Consider the following 18417-nt stretch of genomic DNA (forward strand, 5'->3'; position numbering starts at 1 on the left):
AAATCTGACTTGAGCATTGTTGGTGGTGGGTAGACTTTAGGGAATTAGGATGTGAGTTCACCACAGACTTCCCAGCTTCAGCTGCTTATGTGACAGTTATATTTATCTGGCTCAGCCAGTCCAGTTTTCTGTAAAGACTCCCTTCCGAGTAGCACTGTGGGTGTCCCTATACCCCAAGGATTGCTGCAGTTCAAGAAGGCAGTTGACCACCACCCCCACCTCCCATGCAATTGGGAATAAGCAGTAAATGCTGGCTCAGTCAGCAACACCACATCCCTTTTAAAAACTAAATAATAAAACTATTGGCGTATTGTCAGGTAGAGCAAATGGAAGATCACAGACTCTATTTTACCTTGAAGTAAAAGAATATAGTTTAACAAAGGGTCATCTTAGATAACTGTAACCGGTTATGAAATGTAGTTTGCAGAAACTTGTGGCAGAGCTGGCACTCGAAGCAGTAACATGCTGATTTATCCACAGACTCTGTGTGCAGAACAAACGAGAAATCCAGGAGACAGCTTAAATTTTTAAAAAATTAGATTACCTGATCCTGAAAAAAATCACTAAATTCACAATGTAACATTTGTAACTGCATAATTATTATCAGATACGATTCATGTGATATTGATTCTATCCCCTGTTGTGTAGATCTGGATTCTCATTAAAATGAGAAGACATTCCTACTCCCTAATGACTAGAGCAATTCAAGAAGGTAGCTGAAAATGTGTTGCTGGAAAAGCACAGCAGATCAGGCAGCATCCAAGGAGCAGGAGAATTGACGTTTCGGGCATGAGCCCTTCTTCAGGAATGGACTCATGCCCGAAACGTCGATTCTCCTGCTCCTTGGATGCTGCCTGACCTGCTGCGCTTTTCCAGCAACACATTTTCAGCTCTGATCTCCAGCATCTGCAGTCTTCACTTTCTCCCCCAATTCAAGAAGTTAGTTCATCACCATCTTCTCCCAGGCAATTAGTGATGAGCTTTTCCAGATCTCTCTGGTTCTGCCAGTTGCATATTCAGACACAAGGGCATCATAATCAAGGTAGCTTCTGACCTACAACTACTCTGCTCCCAGATTGATGGATCTGTGAGGTCTATGGTAGTGGTAGCAACTTACATGGGCACGGCCTTCTTGCAGGAGAGTGTGAAAGACAAGTACATCTTTTCCTTATAGCTGCTACGTAAAACCCTAATGTAAGAAAGGATTGCAGCTGTAGGCCTTGTGCAAGGGAGCATGTCCAAGCCAAGAAAATGACTTCATCCATTAAACATTACTTGTCTAGAAATTGGACAAGTACAGTCCATTTTCTGCAATGAGGAAAATTGACCTCATTATCTAAGGAAAAGAGGCAGGTTGGACTGAGAGCATCAATTCTGTTTCTAACTCCAGAGATGCTGCTCTACCTGCTGAGTTTCTCCAATGTTTTCCATTTTTACTTTAAATTTGCAGCATCTGCAATTTTTGTTTTGCTTTTGTTTGGCCTCAGTGTTTTTACAGTTCAACTACATGCTGTTCTGTTAGACCAAATGATTCTGAACTAACTTTTTGTATTGAATATCTTGTCAGAGAGTGTTGCACATTTATATCCCATGCAATTAACAAAGACCAGAATGGCAAAACTAAAATGGAAGGAACCTGGATGCTGACATTGAGTACTTAACTGCATGTTTCAGTTTGCTAATGTCACCTTGTTCTATGTCCACTCATTCAATGTCCACTCTTAGCTGGCTTACTAAATTACTTAGTTCGCAAAAGTCCGTTCTTCCATCCAAGTTACCAAGAAAAGTATCTGGGACAGTTTGATTTTGTTTTTGCTAATATGATCCTCCAAGGAGCCAATCAGGGAACTGTTGTCAAGAATAAACAATGCAAAAGATTATTGCTCTTACAAACCTATGCGAAAAGTGGAAATTGTCATGAGGTATGAGTGAGAGTTGCAAATTAAATTTAGCAAAAAATAAAAAGCTCTGAACAGGTTCTTTCTCAACGTTTTCCTTTAGAGCCAAGAACTGCTCTTCCGATTGTAGCAAACCATCAACTTAAAGAAAGGAAGCGTGTCTTAATGGCATCACAAGCTGGCTCTCCAATTACAGTTAAACAAGGAGATGTATTCCGTGTAGGTGAGTATGTGATGTATTCCGTGTAGGTGAGTTTCGCTCGCTCGCTCGCTCTCTCTATCTCTCGCACTCACGCTCTCTCTCTCTCTCTCTCTCTCTCTAGCATATAAATCACTAATATTTGGCTACAATTAAACCTCTTTCAATGACATAGAAATATTATATTTGTCATAATAGTACGTGGAAATAATTAATTTGGCCTTTCTGCCTACTAATTATACTGTTTTTAAAGTGCCCACTTCTATAGCTTTATAGCTCTCTAGAAATAAATGGCTGAAAATATCTGGAAAAATTTCACCATTTGTAACACTAAGACCAATTCTGATATAGATTAGTTTTAAATAGCTAAGCACCACTGCATGTTGAGGCTGAATGATAATTAGCTAAACCCTAAGTGTGAAGTAACGCCAAGGTAGCATTTGACAGAGTATGGCATTACAAATTGATCACAAAAATTGATTAGAGTCATTCCTCAATGAGCAGTAGATGCTTAAGGTTATTGGAGACCAATCATTTCAGCCCCGGGATATCTCTGCAAGGGTTTCTCCGGGTAGTGTCCATTTTTAACAATACCTTTTCCTTTATTACTTGTAATTCACAATCTCATTACCTTAACTTTCATGTTACTTGTATTGCTAAGTATTTAAATATTATTAGAGATTTATATTTCATAGTTAGAAGATTATTTTTTCTTTTTTGGTACAATGCTATAGTTTCCTTCATGAGAATTACCATCACACTATTTTTGGATGTACTAAGTATGTTTTTTGTCTCAAGTTAGTCCTCCATATATGTTTCCTAGGTTGTCCAGTGTCTGCTAAACACAAAATGACCATCAGCTGGTATTTTGGGAATCAATCCATTCATACAGTCCTGGGACTTGAATATAAAGTGTTGGCTCGGGGGCGTGTCCTTGAAGTGAACACAGCCTTTAAGAGGTTGGCAGGGCAGTACAAATGTCTGGCATCCAATGATACACAGTTGCTTTCTGCCTCAGTGAATGTGAGCTTCATAGGTAAGCCAAGAATTCATTTACTTTTTTGTACCATTTATCATTCATCAACTAATATAGTATTTGTGTTAGCAAAGTGAAACTTTATGAATTATGAAGGTGAAGTCTATGTAAGAAGGCATTCAAACCTGATATATCGATTATTCTAGTGTTCATTAATGATACTACATGTAATACAATGTAGTTATGCTGCAATATTATTTTTCTTATGTTCACCAGTGACAATCTATAATTTTCGTCTACTTTTTGTAAGTCAGTCTTTTGCGTTTACATTTTTTTTTGTACATTTCCCATTCACTGCGCGTTCCACAGATGTTAGCCCAAATTTTCATCCATGGTGCATGGATTATCAGTCAGACTGTTCTTAATGTCACAATCCTGCCTCCTGTCAGGTACTCCTGCACACACTATTTACATGGTGTGGATCCCATGGTACGAATGGATTCAAGCTAATGCTGAGGCAGGCAGGTAAGAAGGCCTGCCACAATTTACTGGGAAATCAGCACAGTTCTGCACATGTATGCCTTGTATCCTGGTCCTCACCCATCATCCCACCCTCACCCCCCTCCATCTCCTCCTTGTATCCTCATGGCCTATCCATATCCCCAGTACAGTCATTATTCAATTGGTATCTACTATAGGCTGATTGGCAGGTCTTCGTGATGCATAAACAGCCACCAAAAAACCTCTTCAAAAACATAATTTTCTAAACTTCAAGAAACCTGTGTAAAATTGTTCACAGTTTTCTTGACAGTTCGTTTAGCAATTCCTGCTGAGCTGAATCCAATAACAGAGTTTAAAGCTCAGCCAAACATTGACAGTAAGATTTTGTTGCACATCTCTGCCAAACAACCCCTAGAGCTAACTACATTAAGGCAGTTGAAATAAGGGAACAGATAGCCATCTTTTGTAATGATCCAAAGGTTAAACTGCTGATTAAGGAAAATATAAAATCAGAGGTAAGCTAAGACATAAAAATGTGAATGTCAGTCCGGTTAAATGTAAAGGAAAATCCATAAAATGAACTACTCTAATTTGTCAGAACTGTTCCATAATAAAATATAGACTTAGGACAGTACACGATAAACTTTGGCCCAGTAAACTTTGGCCCATGATATTCTGCCAAACATGATACCAAATTAAACTGATCCCTTCTGCCTGCCCATGGTCTATATCCCTCCATTCCTTGCTTATTTACATGCTTATCTAAACGCCCCTATTAAAGCTGCCTTCCCCACTATCCTGAGTTGTGTATTCCAGGCACCTATCACTCTGTGTAAAAAGCTTGCCTCTCCCATTTCCTTTGAATGCTCCCCCCTTACCTTAACTGCATGCCCGTTAGTACTAGACACTTCAATGCTGTTCATTTAATAGTTACTTACAAAGCCAGATCAAAACCCAATGATTAATCACTCTATTTAACTTAACATACACTATTACATTTGAACAGGCAAAATTATCAACACCTTGTCAACATCTTTTTTAATAAATTCCTGAATCCAGACTGGGCTTCCCAAATGGCTCTTCTGAGATGCTGTAAGTCACAGCTTAACCCAAGATGGACCCAATTGTGTGGAAATATCAAGGGTGTTTGCCCAACCCCACAATGGAATAGGAAAGGACATGTTTACTGTACTCTGGTTCGCTATCCAAACTCCTATCCTGCTCATATAAAGACCCACACAACAAGAATGAATGTGAGAATCCTGGAATCAGGTCATGCCTGATACATGTCAATCTTGTTGACAAATATCATGCCTGATATTTGTCAATCTCCACCCATCTTACTGTGCACCTACTGAACTGATTCCATAATGTAATAGGTGTAAATGCTTTGTGGTAAGTTTGGCTTGAAATAAGGCTGACATGGGCATGCTACTTTCTGCAGTATTTATATTACATTTTTCATAACTGGAATAACTGCACAGAGGCCGGTATCCCATCACCAAGTCACCCTTTATGTACATGTGCACAGTACATGGGCCAGAGCTAGTCCCTAGACTGAGGAGACTCTCTGAATCTTCTGTTTATATGTGTCAGCCAGGGCTCCCTGATTGGCTCAGGTTTACAACACCAATGAAGGATCTCAAAGTCAATAAGACCCACCTGGTCCTCATTTCAGACACTGCAGTAACTTTATTAAATATCATGTTCATAGATCAACATCAAACATGAAAGGAAAGAGCAAAGTATTCCACATGCACATAAATAAAAGAAAAGTCAGGATGAGAAATGGATCACTAAAGGGTACACATAATATAATCATTGGTAATAGCAATGGCATGCCAAAACTATTAAATCATTAGATTGCCGCAGTGTTTACTGTGTGTCTAATATAATAAGTACCATGTCAGCTGAAGACATTTAAAAAAGAAAAATATCTAAGGTGGAAAGAGAGGAGGTAATTGATAAATTTATCAAACTTCTAGGGGAATAAAACTACAGCTTTCATAAACAGCATCCATACAGATTAAAGGCAGCTAAGGAAGAGGAAGCGGAGACACTTAAACTGAAAGTATAATCAGAAATGGTTAACCATTAGAAATGTGCTATCATGTTCACTAAGCTCATTGACTTTTCTGAAGGTATTAACAGAGAACTTAAGCAATAGTAATGAAATGGCAATGCTACATTTGAACTTTCAAAAAGCCCATGACAAAGTCCCATGTAGTAAACTCATGATTGATGTCAGATTTTGTGGAGGAGGCAAACAATTAACAGAATGGAAATTCAGAAGAAGACTTCCTGGACCCGAAGTATTAACTCTGCTTTCCCTCTGTGGATGCTGCCAGATGCTGTACATCTCTATGACTCTATGTCCTGCTGAGGTTTTCCAGCACCTTCTGTTTTTGTCACAGAATGGAAGCTAAACTGGCTACAAAAGGGAAAATGGTGAGATAAAGGCAACTCCCCATGCTACTGCACGTGGAAAGTGGTGCTCCACAAGAATTTCTGCTAGAACCACTGTGGTTTGCAATTTACATAAACATTGTGGGTTGTGAGATTGGAAGTACAATTTCAAACTGTGGAAAGGACAACAAATTGTAGTGCAGTTTATTCAGTAAAAGGTTGTGATTAAAATACAAGAAGGCATTGATCGACCTGTGCTCTGAGTATGTAATTGGCATATTAATTTCAGTATAAACTGAGGTTTGCATTGTGATGTAAAGAATAAGGAGGACACATCTTCCTTGAAAAATATGAACTGAATTATACAGGAATCCATGACCAAATCAGCACAGGACTTATATGCTTAATGGGAAGGTCCTGGGGAGTATTACCAAACAAAGAGATCTTGGATGCAAGTTCATAGTTTCTTGAAATGGAGTCACAGGTAGACAGGATAGTGAAGAAGTCAGTGCATTGCATAAAGGAGTTGGGATATTGGTTAGGCCACTTTTGGAATACTGTGTTCAATTCTGATCTCCCTGCTGTATGAAGGATGTTGTTAAACTTCAAGGGATGCACAAAAGATTTACAAGAATGTTGCCGGGGATGGAGGGTTTGGGCAATAAGGAGAGACAGAGGCTATTTTCCCTGGAGTGTCAGAGGCTGAAGGATGACCTTATAGAGGTTTATAAAATCATGAGCATGGATAGAATGAATTGTCAAGGCTTTTTTTCCTGAGGCAGAGGAGTGCAGAATTTGAGGAGAGATTTAGAAGGGACCTAAGGAATAGCGTTTTTACACGGAAGGTGTACGTATGGAATGAGCTGCCAGTGACGATGCTAAAGGCTGATACAATTAGAACATTTAAAACACATTTGCATGGCAACATGAATAGGAAGGGTTTAAAGGGATATAGACTAAATGTTGGCAAATAGGATTAGATTATTTTAGGATATCTTGTCGGCATGGACGAGTTGGACCGAAGTGTCTACGTCCATGTCGTACACCTTTATGGCACTATGATTCGAAACAACAATCAGGGTCATTTCTGGAGGAATTTGAAAAGTGGAAAACTTTTGTAAAACATCTGAGACATCTTGCTCAGGTTATATCTGAAGCATTGTGCTGAGCCCTGTTGTTCATATTATAAAACCGAGACCTTGAAGATGCACTAGAATGATAGAAGACAATGAGGGGTTATAGCTATCAAGAAAACTGCCTTTAAGCAATGAAGGCTGAAGGATGATCAAGGTCTCTAAGGTGATGAAAGGGTTTGAGCAGGTAAGTGCAGGGAAGATGTTCCCACTTGTGAGGAACACCAGGTATTGATATCACATAGTAATCTTAGAAAAATTACTGGCTAATAAAACCCAAAGAATTTTGGGATGTGAAGCTCGCTACCACAAACAGCCATTGTGGTAAATAGTACAGATACATTTAATAGCAGGCTAGGTCAACACACAAGGGAGAGAAAGGATGAGAAGAATATCCTGATTGAGTAAGATGAAATAAGATCGATAAAGCATGAACTGATATTGTTTTGCTTAGCCAAACAATCTGTTTCTATGAATTAAATACCATGAAATTCTATCTAAGTCATATCATAATCCCGAAAGCAAGGTAAATTCTATGTAAATCAGGCTATCGCCCCAAAAGGAAGATACTTCCAATGATATAGAGCTTTGTATATTTTCAGGAAATATCCTTTCATTTCAAACAAATTTATTTACTTTTGGAATATTGCCAATGCTGTTACGACGGTAGTTGTGGGAGTTAACGTTTTGAAGAAGGGTGACTAGACTCGAAACATGAACTGTTTCTCTCCACAGATGCTGCCAGACCTACTGAGTTTCTCCAGCAATTTCTGTTTCTGTTTGTTTCAGATCTCTACTATCTGCAGTTCTTTGGAATGTATTATTGTGGGGTGATAAGTATTGAGCCAAAGTTGATCAGCAAGCTAAATTGAATGCTTAACTCTGTTAAGTAAGACAGATCCAAATAAAAAGGTCCAAAGCAGGAAACTATGGGTCAGGAGAAGGTGATACTTACTCATGCTGAAGTAATTATTTTTGTGACTGAACCTTTGCAGCTCTTTTTCTGCTTTTGCTTTTTTTTTAATGGCCTGTCAAATACTTTAGTGACATTCAGTTATTCTAGTAACCACATACAATTTTCACAGCTGTAAGTGGCTAAAAATTGCCATATTTTTCTGAAAATTTTGTGCCACAGGGACTTTGAACAAAAATAAATCAACATCACACCTAATTGCCACACTGGAGACCCTTGCGTATGGAAGTTGGTAGGCCATGTTGAGGTTGTACAGGATGTTGGTGAGGCCCCTCCTGGAGTACTGCTATATGAAAGATATTAGTAAATTGGAGAGGGTTCAGAAAAGATTTACCAGGATGTTGCTGGGAATGGGCGGTTTGAGTTAAGCTGGACAGGCTCACATGTTTTTTCACTGGAGCGCAGATCAAGCAGTCACCTTACCAAGGTTTCTCAAATCATGAGGGTCATAGATAAGGGGACTAACCCTAAGGTGGGCGAGTACAAAACTAGGGGGCAGGTTTAAGGTGAGAGGAGAAAGATTTAAAAGGACATGAGGTGCAATTTCTTTACACAGAGAGCAGTTTGCGTGTGGAATGAACTGCCAGAGGAATTGGTGGATGCAGGTACAGCTACAAAAGATATTTGGACAGGTACATGAATAGGACTCATTTGGAGAGATATAGGCCAATTGCAGGCAAGTGGGACTAGTTTAATTTGGGAAACCTGGTCAGTGTGGACTAGTTGGACCGAAAGGTCCGATTCAATACTGTATGATTCCATGAGTCTTTCATAAAATGTGACCGAGTTACAACTTACGATCTGATGGTTACCTCAAGTATTGGTAGTATTCTCCAAAAAATCCAAGCAACTCTGACCTGCTCCATCTGATTCACCTTATTTGTTGATTTAATTTGTTTGTGTTTGAGAAAGGATGGTCTTGGTGAATTTGCATCAATGTTACATTAAACTCACTAACTTACATTAGCTTTTAAGTTTTATTTGCAACTTGAGACATCAACAATTAATAGAGATAGAGGCTTTAATTTATATCTGCTCCAAGAGATTTGTACACAGCAAACATTGAGGGAAATGACCTTATCATGCCACCTTTAAGACTCCTATACTACTTGCTTTTTGCATTTGCAAAGTGATACAAGGGCCAACATTTTGTCTTCACTGCCTCAATGATGTGCATTGTGACACAGAGGGAAGAATTGGCTGTGAGGGTTTCACTCCAGTAATAAAGCTCAACTTAATTTCCCTTTGTTGAACTTAATTGATTCAATTAGGGACGTATGATCCTTCCCTTTCATACTATGATGTGCCTGGAAGAGTCATCATGACCACATAGTAAAGGTGGAAAACTCTACCCTGTGGAGTCTTTTGGGTGAAAGTATGAAAATCACCCATGATATTATAGGGCCATGTTATTGTCTCTTAACTGCACTCACAGTAAAATCTCCTCTCATCACTCAGAGTTTCTTACCATCTCATTTTATATCACTTTTTAGGTTATCAGATTAGGGATGTTTTTGATATTTGAGGGTTACCAAGCTAGATGTCAAGTGTGTCACAAATAGTCTAAACTCCTTAAACTCTACTCTAAAGTTATATGTTTCTCCCCAGTCTCAGGGGAATCCATAATCAATGTGAATGGTTTCAAATTACAAAATGTTTTAGCGATTTCACTGTTATTCCCAGCCTAATTACACTGCAGGACAGCAAATGTCAGAATCATTTCGCATCAGTAATTCCAACACCTGCCATCTGAGGAAGATATATGTTTAGATCAATACTCGGGCCAAGTTTATAGACAGCTGAACAACCTGGTTCTACTTAATAAACTAAACCAAGGAAGGGCATTTTCACCCAACCACCTTACAGGTTACATCCCTATTTCCCCATGCACAACCCACAGCTTAAGATACTATTGTGATTAATGCAAACACAACTGAACTTATTCTGAGTCATAAACTATGAAAATTCACTGAATATAGGTTTTGCTTATGATTTTTTTCACATTTTACCAAAATAAAGTTTACCTTGAATTGAACCATTTCTCTGTTTCACATCATAAAACTTACGTTTATGTTTCTACATTGTCAACAATATCTGTTTTTTTATCTTGTGTTTATAATCTTGCATTTTTAACTTTGAACTAGCGTTTTATGCTCCAAAAGACAGAAGAAACTGTCCAAAGGAATTATTATTATTATTTCTGTGGCAGCATTCTAATTCTCTCAAGTTATTGTTGACTTCTTTTCTGAATCAGATTTCATGTGGGTGCTCGGCAACTGGGGTGCCTGCACTGCAACCTGTGGCAACGCAGGAGTCCAACAACAGAAACTGCTCTGCCTGAATACAAATGGAATTGAGGTGAATGAGTCAGCATGTTATGAACTTCCCAAACCTCCCTTGCTGACTGAACCATGCAACACTCAGGATTGTCCAGCCAGGTAAGAGTGTCACTTTTTGTTCCTTTGGTGAAAGGACTTCTGCATAAGTTTCCTGCAATTAATTTGGCTGAGTCCATGCTCAGCAAGTGGTAGGGAATCAGATGAGCTACACCAAGTGCTAATATGTAACATCAAGGTGTTAGTGTGAGATATGCGCACAATGGCACATGCAAGTTAAATTTGTCAAAATGCACAGGCGGTGGATTTTGATCTTCTCCACCCAGTAGAATGAACTCATGTGAAGGGAGGAGAACTCCAATAGAAGAAAAGATTTGAGTGGGTCTTTATAAAGGATCCCAGTGTCTGATTTTTAGTCAATTGTGGATACAGTGCATTTTGTTTGCAGGCACAGGGGTGGTTGCAAAACATATTGAAATTTTCAAGACTCTGTTAGCTTAAGGGAATCCAGGAAGGTAAGTGGAGTGAGTTGCAAGGGTTCAAGGTCAATTTCTGTTCTCAAGTCTTGCTGTTCTAATCATTTGAAGTTCATAAGAAACTCTACTGTCTACATTATGAGAGACATCCTCAAAGAAGTCAAGTAGGTTTATTTGCAAGGATCTTTCCTCCTGAAAAGCTGCCCTTTTCTGTTATTCTTGTTCCTGATGTTTGGCTGATGAGCATTTCTCACGGTGTTGTCTTGACCATTTAGCATCAACCGGCATGGTTTGCAATTTAAACAGAGCATAGTAGTTAACTGCCAGTCATCATTAACTGGTACATTCTTCAGGACAATGCATGCACCAATCAGAGTTTATTTGTTACCCAAACAGCATTTTCCTCTTGGACAGTATGTTGGTGAAGATGTTAGTTTTCCCCTGAAATTGGTGTTCTTGTGTATTGTCCTGAGCACAATAAAAGGCATTGGCACACCATGTCTTTTATCAGTAATACTCGAGACCTGTTCTTCCATAGATCAGCTTCGCCATCTGCCTGAAACCTGTTGTTTCCAGCTGTGGAATCTTGCCAGCGTTGTAAATTCCTTTTTGCTGTCAGTTATTGCTCAACAAATTATCATCCTGTTTTCCATTAGACTTCTCAAATATTCCATCTGTTTGGTTTTATTGACTAGTTTGAATCCCTTTTCACTTATCAAGAACCACTGCCACGCTGATTTTTAAATCTTCCAGAGTCTTTATATTATATTGTGACGGAAATAAATTAAAAATATGGAGCAAGTCAAGAACAAAATGTGAAGTCAGCATTACCATCAGCAACAGTGAAAACTGATTTACATAGCACCTTTAACATATAATATATCCCTAGGTTCTTTATAGACTTAGAGAATTGACTTTTCAGAATTGGAGAAATGCTGACATCTTAGAGCCATAAGTCCTTAAAATATAGGAACAGAATTAGGCCATTTGGTCCATTGAGTCTGCTCTGCCATTCTAGAATGGAGAAAGGGAGAGGTGAGTGAATAGGTAGAGATGGAGCCCAGAGAGAGTGAGAGGTGAAAAGAGAAGATAAACAAGGAGATTAGGGAATCAGGTCAGGACAGAAGAAAAGCTGAATAAGAGATAATAAAAGCTAAGAGTGAGAAAATGGGTCAGCTGTGCTGAATGCAACCCATATAATGCGATAATGGTCGTAGGAGTATGTGGGAATTGGTGACCCTCCTAAAAGCAACCAGTGTCACAACAGGACCAGCTGTGGGGTTAATGGAAAAAGCAGGGAAGGAAGGACTTCGACTCAAAAGGTACTGAACTTGATGCTGAGTGCTAGAGGCTGCAGGTTCCCCAAGTGAAAAATGATATGTTGTTCTTTGAGCTTGCGCTAAGACTCACTGAAACATTACATCAGGCCCAAGACAGAAATGTTGCCATGGGAACACAGTGCTGTGTAGAAGTGGCAGGCAGCGAGAAGCTCAGGGTTATTTTTCCAAAGAGAGGATAGGTGTTTTGCAAAGTGGTCACCCAGTCTGCAATGGAGATCACATTGTGTGCAGCAAAACAGTAGACTAGAGTGACCTTGGAAGTACATCTGGGGCTTTGAACACTGAGGAGGGAGGAAGTAAATGGGAAAGTGTTACGCCTTCTGCGATTACATTGGGAGGGGCCTTCAGAGGACATGTTGGGAATGGAAGTGGAGTGGATCAAGGTGTCCAAGGGAAAACAATCCCTGCGGAATGTTGACAAGGAAGGGGGGATGGGGAATATATGTGTCTGGGTGTGGCACGCTGCTGGAAGTGATGGAAATGGTGTCTTACAATTCTTTGGATGAGGAGGCGGGTGAGGTGGTAACTGAGGACCAGAGGGACGCTGGTATTGTTGTAGGAGGATGGGGAAGGGGTGAGGGCAGAAATGCAGGAGATGGGTTGAACATGATTCTTTGGTTGAGGAAAGAGGTGGACATTTCTCAGGGCCCTCCCTTCGGAAGATAGTATTGTCAGAACAGATGTAGCAGAAACCATGAGAATGGGAGGAGTCTATACAAGAAGCAGGGTGTGAAGATGTATAGTCAAAGTAACTGGGAGTCAATGGATTTATAGTGTATATCAGTGGCCAGCCTATCTCTAGAAATGGAACCAGATGTCGAGGAAGGGAAGACAAAGTTAAAAATCACACAACACCAGGTTATACTCCAACAGGTTTATTTAAAAGTACAAGCTTTCAGAGCACTGCTCATTTGTCAGGTAGGATTACAACCTGGTGTGTGATTTTTAACTTTGACCACCCCACTTTGACATCTGTTTCCATTTCTAGAGAAAGGCTGGCCATTGATATACACTACCAACCCATTGACTCCCAATTACCTTCACTGTACATGCTCACACCCTACTTCCTGTATAGACTCCATCCCATTCTCGTGGCTTCGGTCACATCTGTCCAGCACCGGCTCCTCCACATCGAGGAGAGGAAGGGAAGGGAGGATCAGAGATGGATCAGGTGAAAGTGAGAGGCAGTAAAATTCCTTTTATGATGAAGTAAACTGGGTGACATTAAAGGGTTCAATATAGATCTGCCACAAGTAAGGCAAGGTTGAGTGCATACTCTTACCTGTCAAAATACATATGTGCTTAAGTGGAATTTACTGTATGAAATAATTGGCTCTTCACTTCCAGCAACCAGAGCAATGGAAATTAATGAAGTGTGATTGAATTGTTAGCTGTGAAATAAAGAAGAGAACCATACAAGAGAAGCCTTCCACCTTGGCTTATTAGAATTGACTCTTTAGGTTTCAGCATGCTGGTTACAAAGGACTGATTGCTGTGTTTTTCTCTAAAACTACAATTTCAATGTAAATTGACAAGCAGGAGCTGTATCGATACAGAAGGTTGCAATCACACATAATGACCAGGTGTGAATCTAACATTTTATTACATTTTCCCAAAACGCGTTCATCGGTTTAGTGATTTTTTTCCCCTAAAAAACACACATTCCTAGAATTCTTCCCTAATTAGGAGTACCTTTACCTCCATTGGTGTTTGCGGTAATTGAAGAAAGTGGCCGTCTGTCACCTTATCAAGGGCATTTCAGCATGGGCAATAAATGTCGTTGGTCTTTCCAGTAATGCCCAGGTCTTGAAAATGAATTTAAAGAAATAGACTTGCCTGATCATCGAATGAATACCAGGTTTATCAATTGTGCCTTATGACTGCTGTTAACCATATGATTCATTCTTTATACTCAACTAAGTGTTCCTCGCAGCTTCATTTATGCATTGTGAATGAACATCCAGTCTATTTTGCGGTCTTGGGAAAAACAATGAAGTGGCTGGCCACTAAGTCTATCCTTTTGAAGAGCGATCATCATGACCTGTTTCTCTCCTCAGGAGATGTCTGACCTGCTGAGTATATTCAGCATTTTGTTTTTGATTTACTCAACCTTTTTGTTTGATAGTTCATGAACTACAGCAACTCACCTTGGCCACTTTGACAACATCTTCCAAACCCCCATCTCCACCCTGTGAAAGACCCAAGGGGGTAGAACACGATCATCTGCAAGTTCCCTTGACCTCAAACTAAGCCATTGCTCCTTCACTGTCCCTGGGAATCACAATCCCAGAACTTAAACAGCTTAGTGGGGGTAGCTGCAGCGTCATAGACTGCAGTGGTTCAAGAAGGCAGTTCAGCACCACCTTTTCAAGGGTAATTATAAGTGGGCAATAATTGCAGTAACACTGTGACTGTCACTTTCAGCCATTTCTCCATTTCCCTCAAACCTGAGATACAGCTAATTCCTGCTTCCTCTGGAAAAGTCTGCCCAGATAGATTGAAAAAAACAACTTCAAGACTTCCTCACCACACCTTCCTACCTAGCTTTGTGTCAACTACAAACTTAATTTATTACATTTACCATAACTTACATTGCATTGATTCCCACAATAAAATTGTTGATTCATATTGTGAATGACTGGGGTGAAAATACTGATCCTTACAGTACCCCACCAAGCACTGCCTCCCAACATGAAATCAACTCATTTATTATTAATCTGTGCTATCTGTCTGTTTGCCATTTCCTCATTCATACCAGAATGTTTCTCCTATCACATGTGCTTTAACTTTGCTAACCAACATCCATCAGGCTCCTTGTGAAAAGCCTTCTAAAAATTCACGACTCCCATTAATTAATCCTGTTAGTAGCTTCCCAAAAAACTTCAACTGCTTCATCAAACACAATTTCCCATTCACAAGTCAACGTTGACTATGCCCAATGGGATCATTATTACCCAAATGTCTGTTTATCACTCCTTATTTTATAGATTCCAGTATTTTTGTTGTAAAGACTAGGAGGCCTGCAGTTTCCAGTTTTCTGCCCCACCCTCTTAAATATTTGCATCCTTTAATCTGCAAGAGCGTTCCAGAATCTAATAAATTTTGAAAGATGATCATTAATGCATCCACTATCTCCAGAGCCACCTCTTTCCAAACCCGTTCTGGCTGGTATGTGTTTCGGACCTGCCTCCTTGCCCTACGTGTGGTTGAGAATGGGATCTGCCTTTGGGTAGAAAACCAAAAAGAAGAAGATGCCCACGAATTGAGAGATCTCAGTTTTATTATCTTATTGATTTGTTGTAGAGTATTGTCAAATTCAAGTCCTGAGCGCAGTGCCTCAGTGGTTAGCACAGCTGTCCTTCCAGCGGTAGGGACTCGGGTTTGATTCCAGCCTCAGGTGACTGGCTGTGTGGAATTTGCACATTCTCCCCATGTCTGGGTGGGATTCCTCCCACAGTTTGAAGGTGTGCAGGAATGAAGATTCTCTTAAGTGAAATCTGGTCGCAATACATGTCTCTAAAGTAAGTCGACTTGGTCACAAGAATTACAACTCTCAAGAGTTTTAGTTACCTATTTTTTGTGAATTGGCCATGCTAAATTGCCCATAGTGTTCAGGGATATGTAAGTTAGGTGTGTTAGTCAGGGGTAAATGTAGAGTAATAGGGTTGGGGAATGGATCTGGGTGACTTCCTCTTCAGAGGGTCGGTGTGGACTTGTTGGGCCGAAGGGCCTGTTTCCACACTGTAGCAATTCTATTCTATTTTATTTTAAGTTCAGTCTTGGTGCAATATATTTTCGAAATTGAACTTGCACAGCCGGTGAATATCTGTCACCTCCAATGTTTTCACTTGATAAAGCACTGTGTAATGTGCATAGAAATCATTACTTCTACTATATGTATCTTTAAAGTAGAAGAGAAAGAATTCACAAATGTTTATTCTGTTTGGTTCTCTGGGTTTGGAGAATCTGCATAAAATGGTTTTCTGCTGTCATAAATTCTTATGCCAAACACTTGCTTCTAATTTTACCCATGTGTATTTCTTCTGAACTTCACTTGCAGTGCTAATTTAATATGTTAAATTGTCAGCATGCCTTGAATACCCCTCGAGATTCTACTGCACAATGTGTTCTTTCATGCTTGCCTTGTGTAATAATCTGAACTCCAGCTGTAATGAGCTATTGGTTCCAACCCAGGTTCAAACTTCCAGTGCAACCTCCAAATTTGCTGTGACTCTAATATGAACACCATGGTATGGGTGCTTTTTAGGATGTGAGTGAAATTAAATTGGAAGTGAAACTCAGAAGAAGTCATGTCATCGTCTTGACAACCTGCTGGTTTTACTGCAGTGCAGCCTAATTTCAGGCCATCTGCTTTATTTAACACAGAAAGCTGCATGGTTGTGTGTTTTTTAAAAATTGTAACATTTAATTTGCCATTTAAATGGAATGAAGATTCTCTTAAGTGAAATCTGGTAGCAGTACATGTCTGTAATGTAAGTGGATTCAGTTACAAGAATTGCAACTCTCAGAGCTTTAATTACCTGTTTTCTGTTTTCTTATCAGTGAGTGGAACACTGCAGTTATCAGAGTAACCACTTTCTTTTAAAGATGCTTTAAGTATAACTGCAAACATTCTCAGAGTGTTGGTGCTGTCTGAGACTAATGCTTGATCTGCTGGATTTCTGATGAGCAGATCCATGCAGATGTGAGCAGCCAGAGCATTGAAGGCCAGGAAGGTTTTTTTTTAAATTATTCATTCACAGGATGAGGGTGCCACTGACTAAGCCAACATTTATTGCCAATCCCTAATTGCCCAGAGTGCAGTTAAAAGCCAACCACACTGCTGTGGGTCCGGAATCGCATGTAGGCCACACCAGGTAAAGGTAGCAGTTTCCTTCCCTAAAAGGCATTAGTGAAGCAGATGGGTTTTTCTAACAATCAACAATGGATTCATGGTCATCATTTTAATTCCAGATTTTTAAAAAATTAAATGCAGATTCCACCATCTACCATGGCAGGACTCGAACCTAGGCCCCCCCCCCGGGTCTCTGGCTTAATAGTCCAGTGATAACACCAATAGGCCAATGCTTCCTCCTACTTTTTGGCGCATTGAGTCTGAAATGTGAGAGGGTAAGAAAGGGTCAGAAGAAAGCTATGGAGGAAGATTGAAACCAAGTAAGAGACATTTGGAGAGTATGAGAGAAGAAAAGGAAACTGAGCTAAAGAATAACTTAGACCACAGAGTTTGCAGGATCTCACTATGTGTAAATTGGCTGTCCCTATACAAACTGTGAAATGTTTCTGAATGCTCCATTGATCAGGAAGCAATTTGGGAAATTCTAGAGGACACTTCATGAATGACAATTTTTGCTTCTTTCTGCCTTTATTGTGTTTTCGTTTTTTTGCATTTAAGTTTATTTGAACGAGTTAAAGTTGAAGGACAAAATTGTCCAAGCTATATTCTTAGCTTCCATTTCACTACCAGCAGTGACGTTCAACTATATACAAGAGATATCATTGACAAAAGCAGAAATTGCTGGAGAAATCCAGCAGGTCTGGCAGCATCTATGGAAAGAAAGCAGTGTTAACGTTTCAAGTCTAGTGACCCCTCCTTCAGAACTGGAGTTCTTGGATTTTACCATGTATTGAATGTTTCTGTAACCAGGCAATCAGCTCCTCAGAAATTGAAGATATCCACATTCCTCAGCATCAAGTTGGGTATGACATCTGGGCTTGGTCTGACAAGTGTCAAATAGTGTTCAAGCCACAGAAGTGCCAAGGAATGATGATCTCCAGCAAGAGAATGCTAGAATGCTCTCTCTCACCTAGAGAGACTAAGGCGGCAAATACATAGGAACGCTACCTGCAACTTCTCCTCCAAGTCTTTGATTTGAAACTTTATTGACAGCATTGTCAGTGGACATCAATGGTTGAAGAGAGCAGCTCACTATTATCTTCCAAAGGCTAATTCGGAATGGGCAATAAATGTCTGCCAAACCAGTAATCCTTCAAATTAAAAAAAATTGAGTAAGCTAAACAACATTTATATTGCAACTCATACATCAAAAATTGTCCCAAAATGCTTCAGAATCAAAACAAAAAGAAATTCAAGCCATAATTTCTGTCATCCTAATGAACATGTGATTGTTTGAAACTTTGTCAAATACAGACCAAAAGGT

At 39.7% G+C, this 18417-nt stretch overlaps 1 protein-coding gene across 2 annotated transcripts in view; it reads left to right on the forward strand.

Moving 5' to 3' along the window:
• The window catches only part of adamtsl3 (ADAMTS-like 3), a 661690-nt gene that overhangs the window by 630254 nt on the left and 13019 nt on the right, over window positions 1-18417 (forward strand). For both annotated transcript variants that reach the window (XM_060852820.1, XM_060852818.1), the window contains exons 25-27: window positions 2002-2121; window positions 2921-3133; window positions 10341-10524. In XM_060852820.1, the coding sequence (XP_060708803.1) occupies window positions 2002-2121; window positions 2921-3133; window positions 10341-10524 (517 nt within the window). The remainder of the gene's footprint in view (window positions 1-2001; window positions 2122-2920; window positions 3134-10340; window positions 10525-18417) is intronic.

The sequence above is a fragment of the Hemiscyllium ocellatum genome, chromosome 39 (assembly GCF_020745735.1).
Source record: "Hemiscyllium ocellatum isolate sHemOce1 chromosome 39, sHemOce1.pat.X.cur, whole genome shotgun sequence".
Lineage (NCBI taxonomy): Eukaryota > Metazoa > Chordata > Chondrichthyes > Orectolobiformes > Hemiscylliidae > Hemiscyllium > Hemiscyllium ocellatum.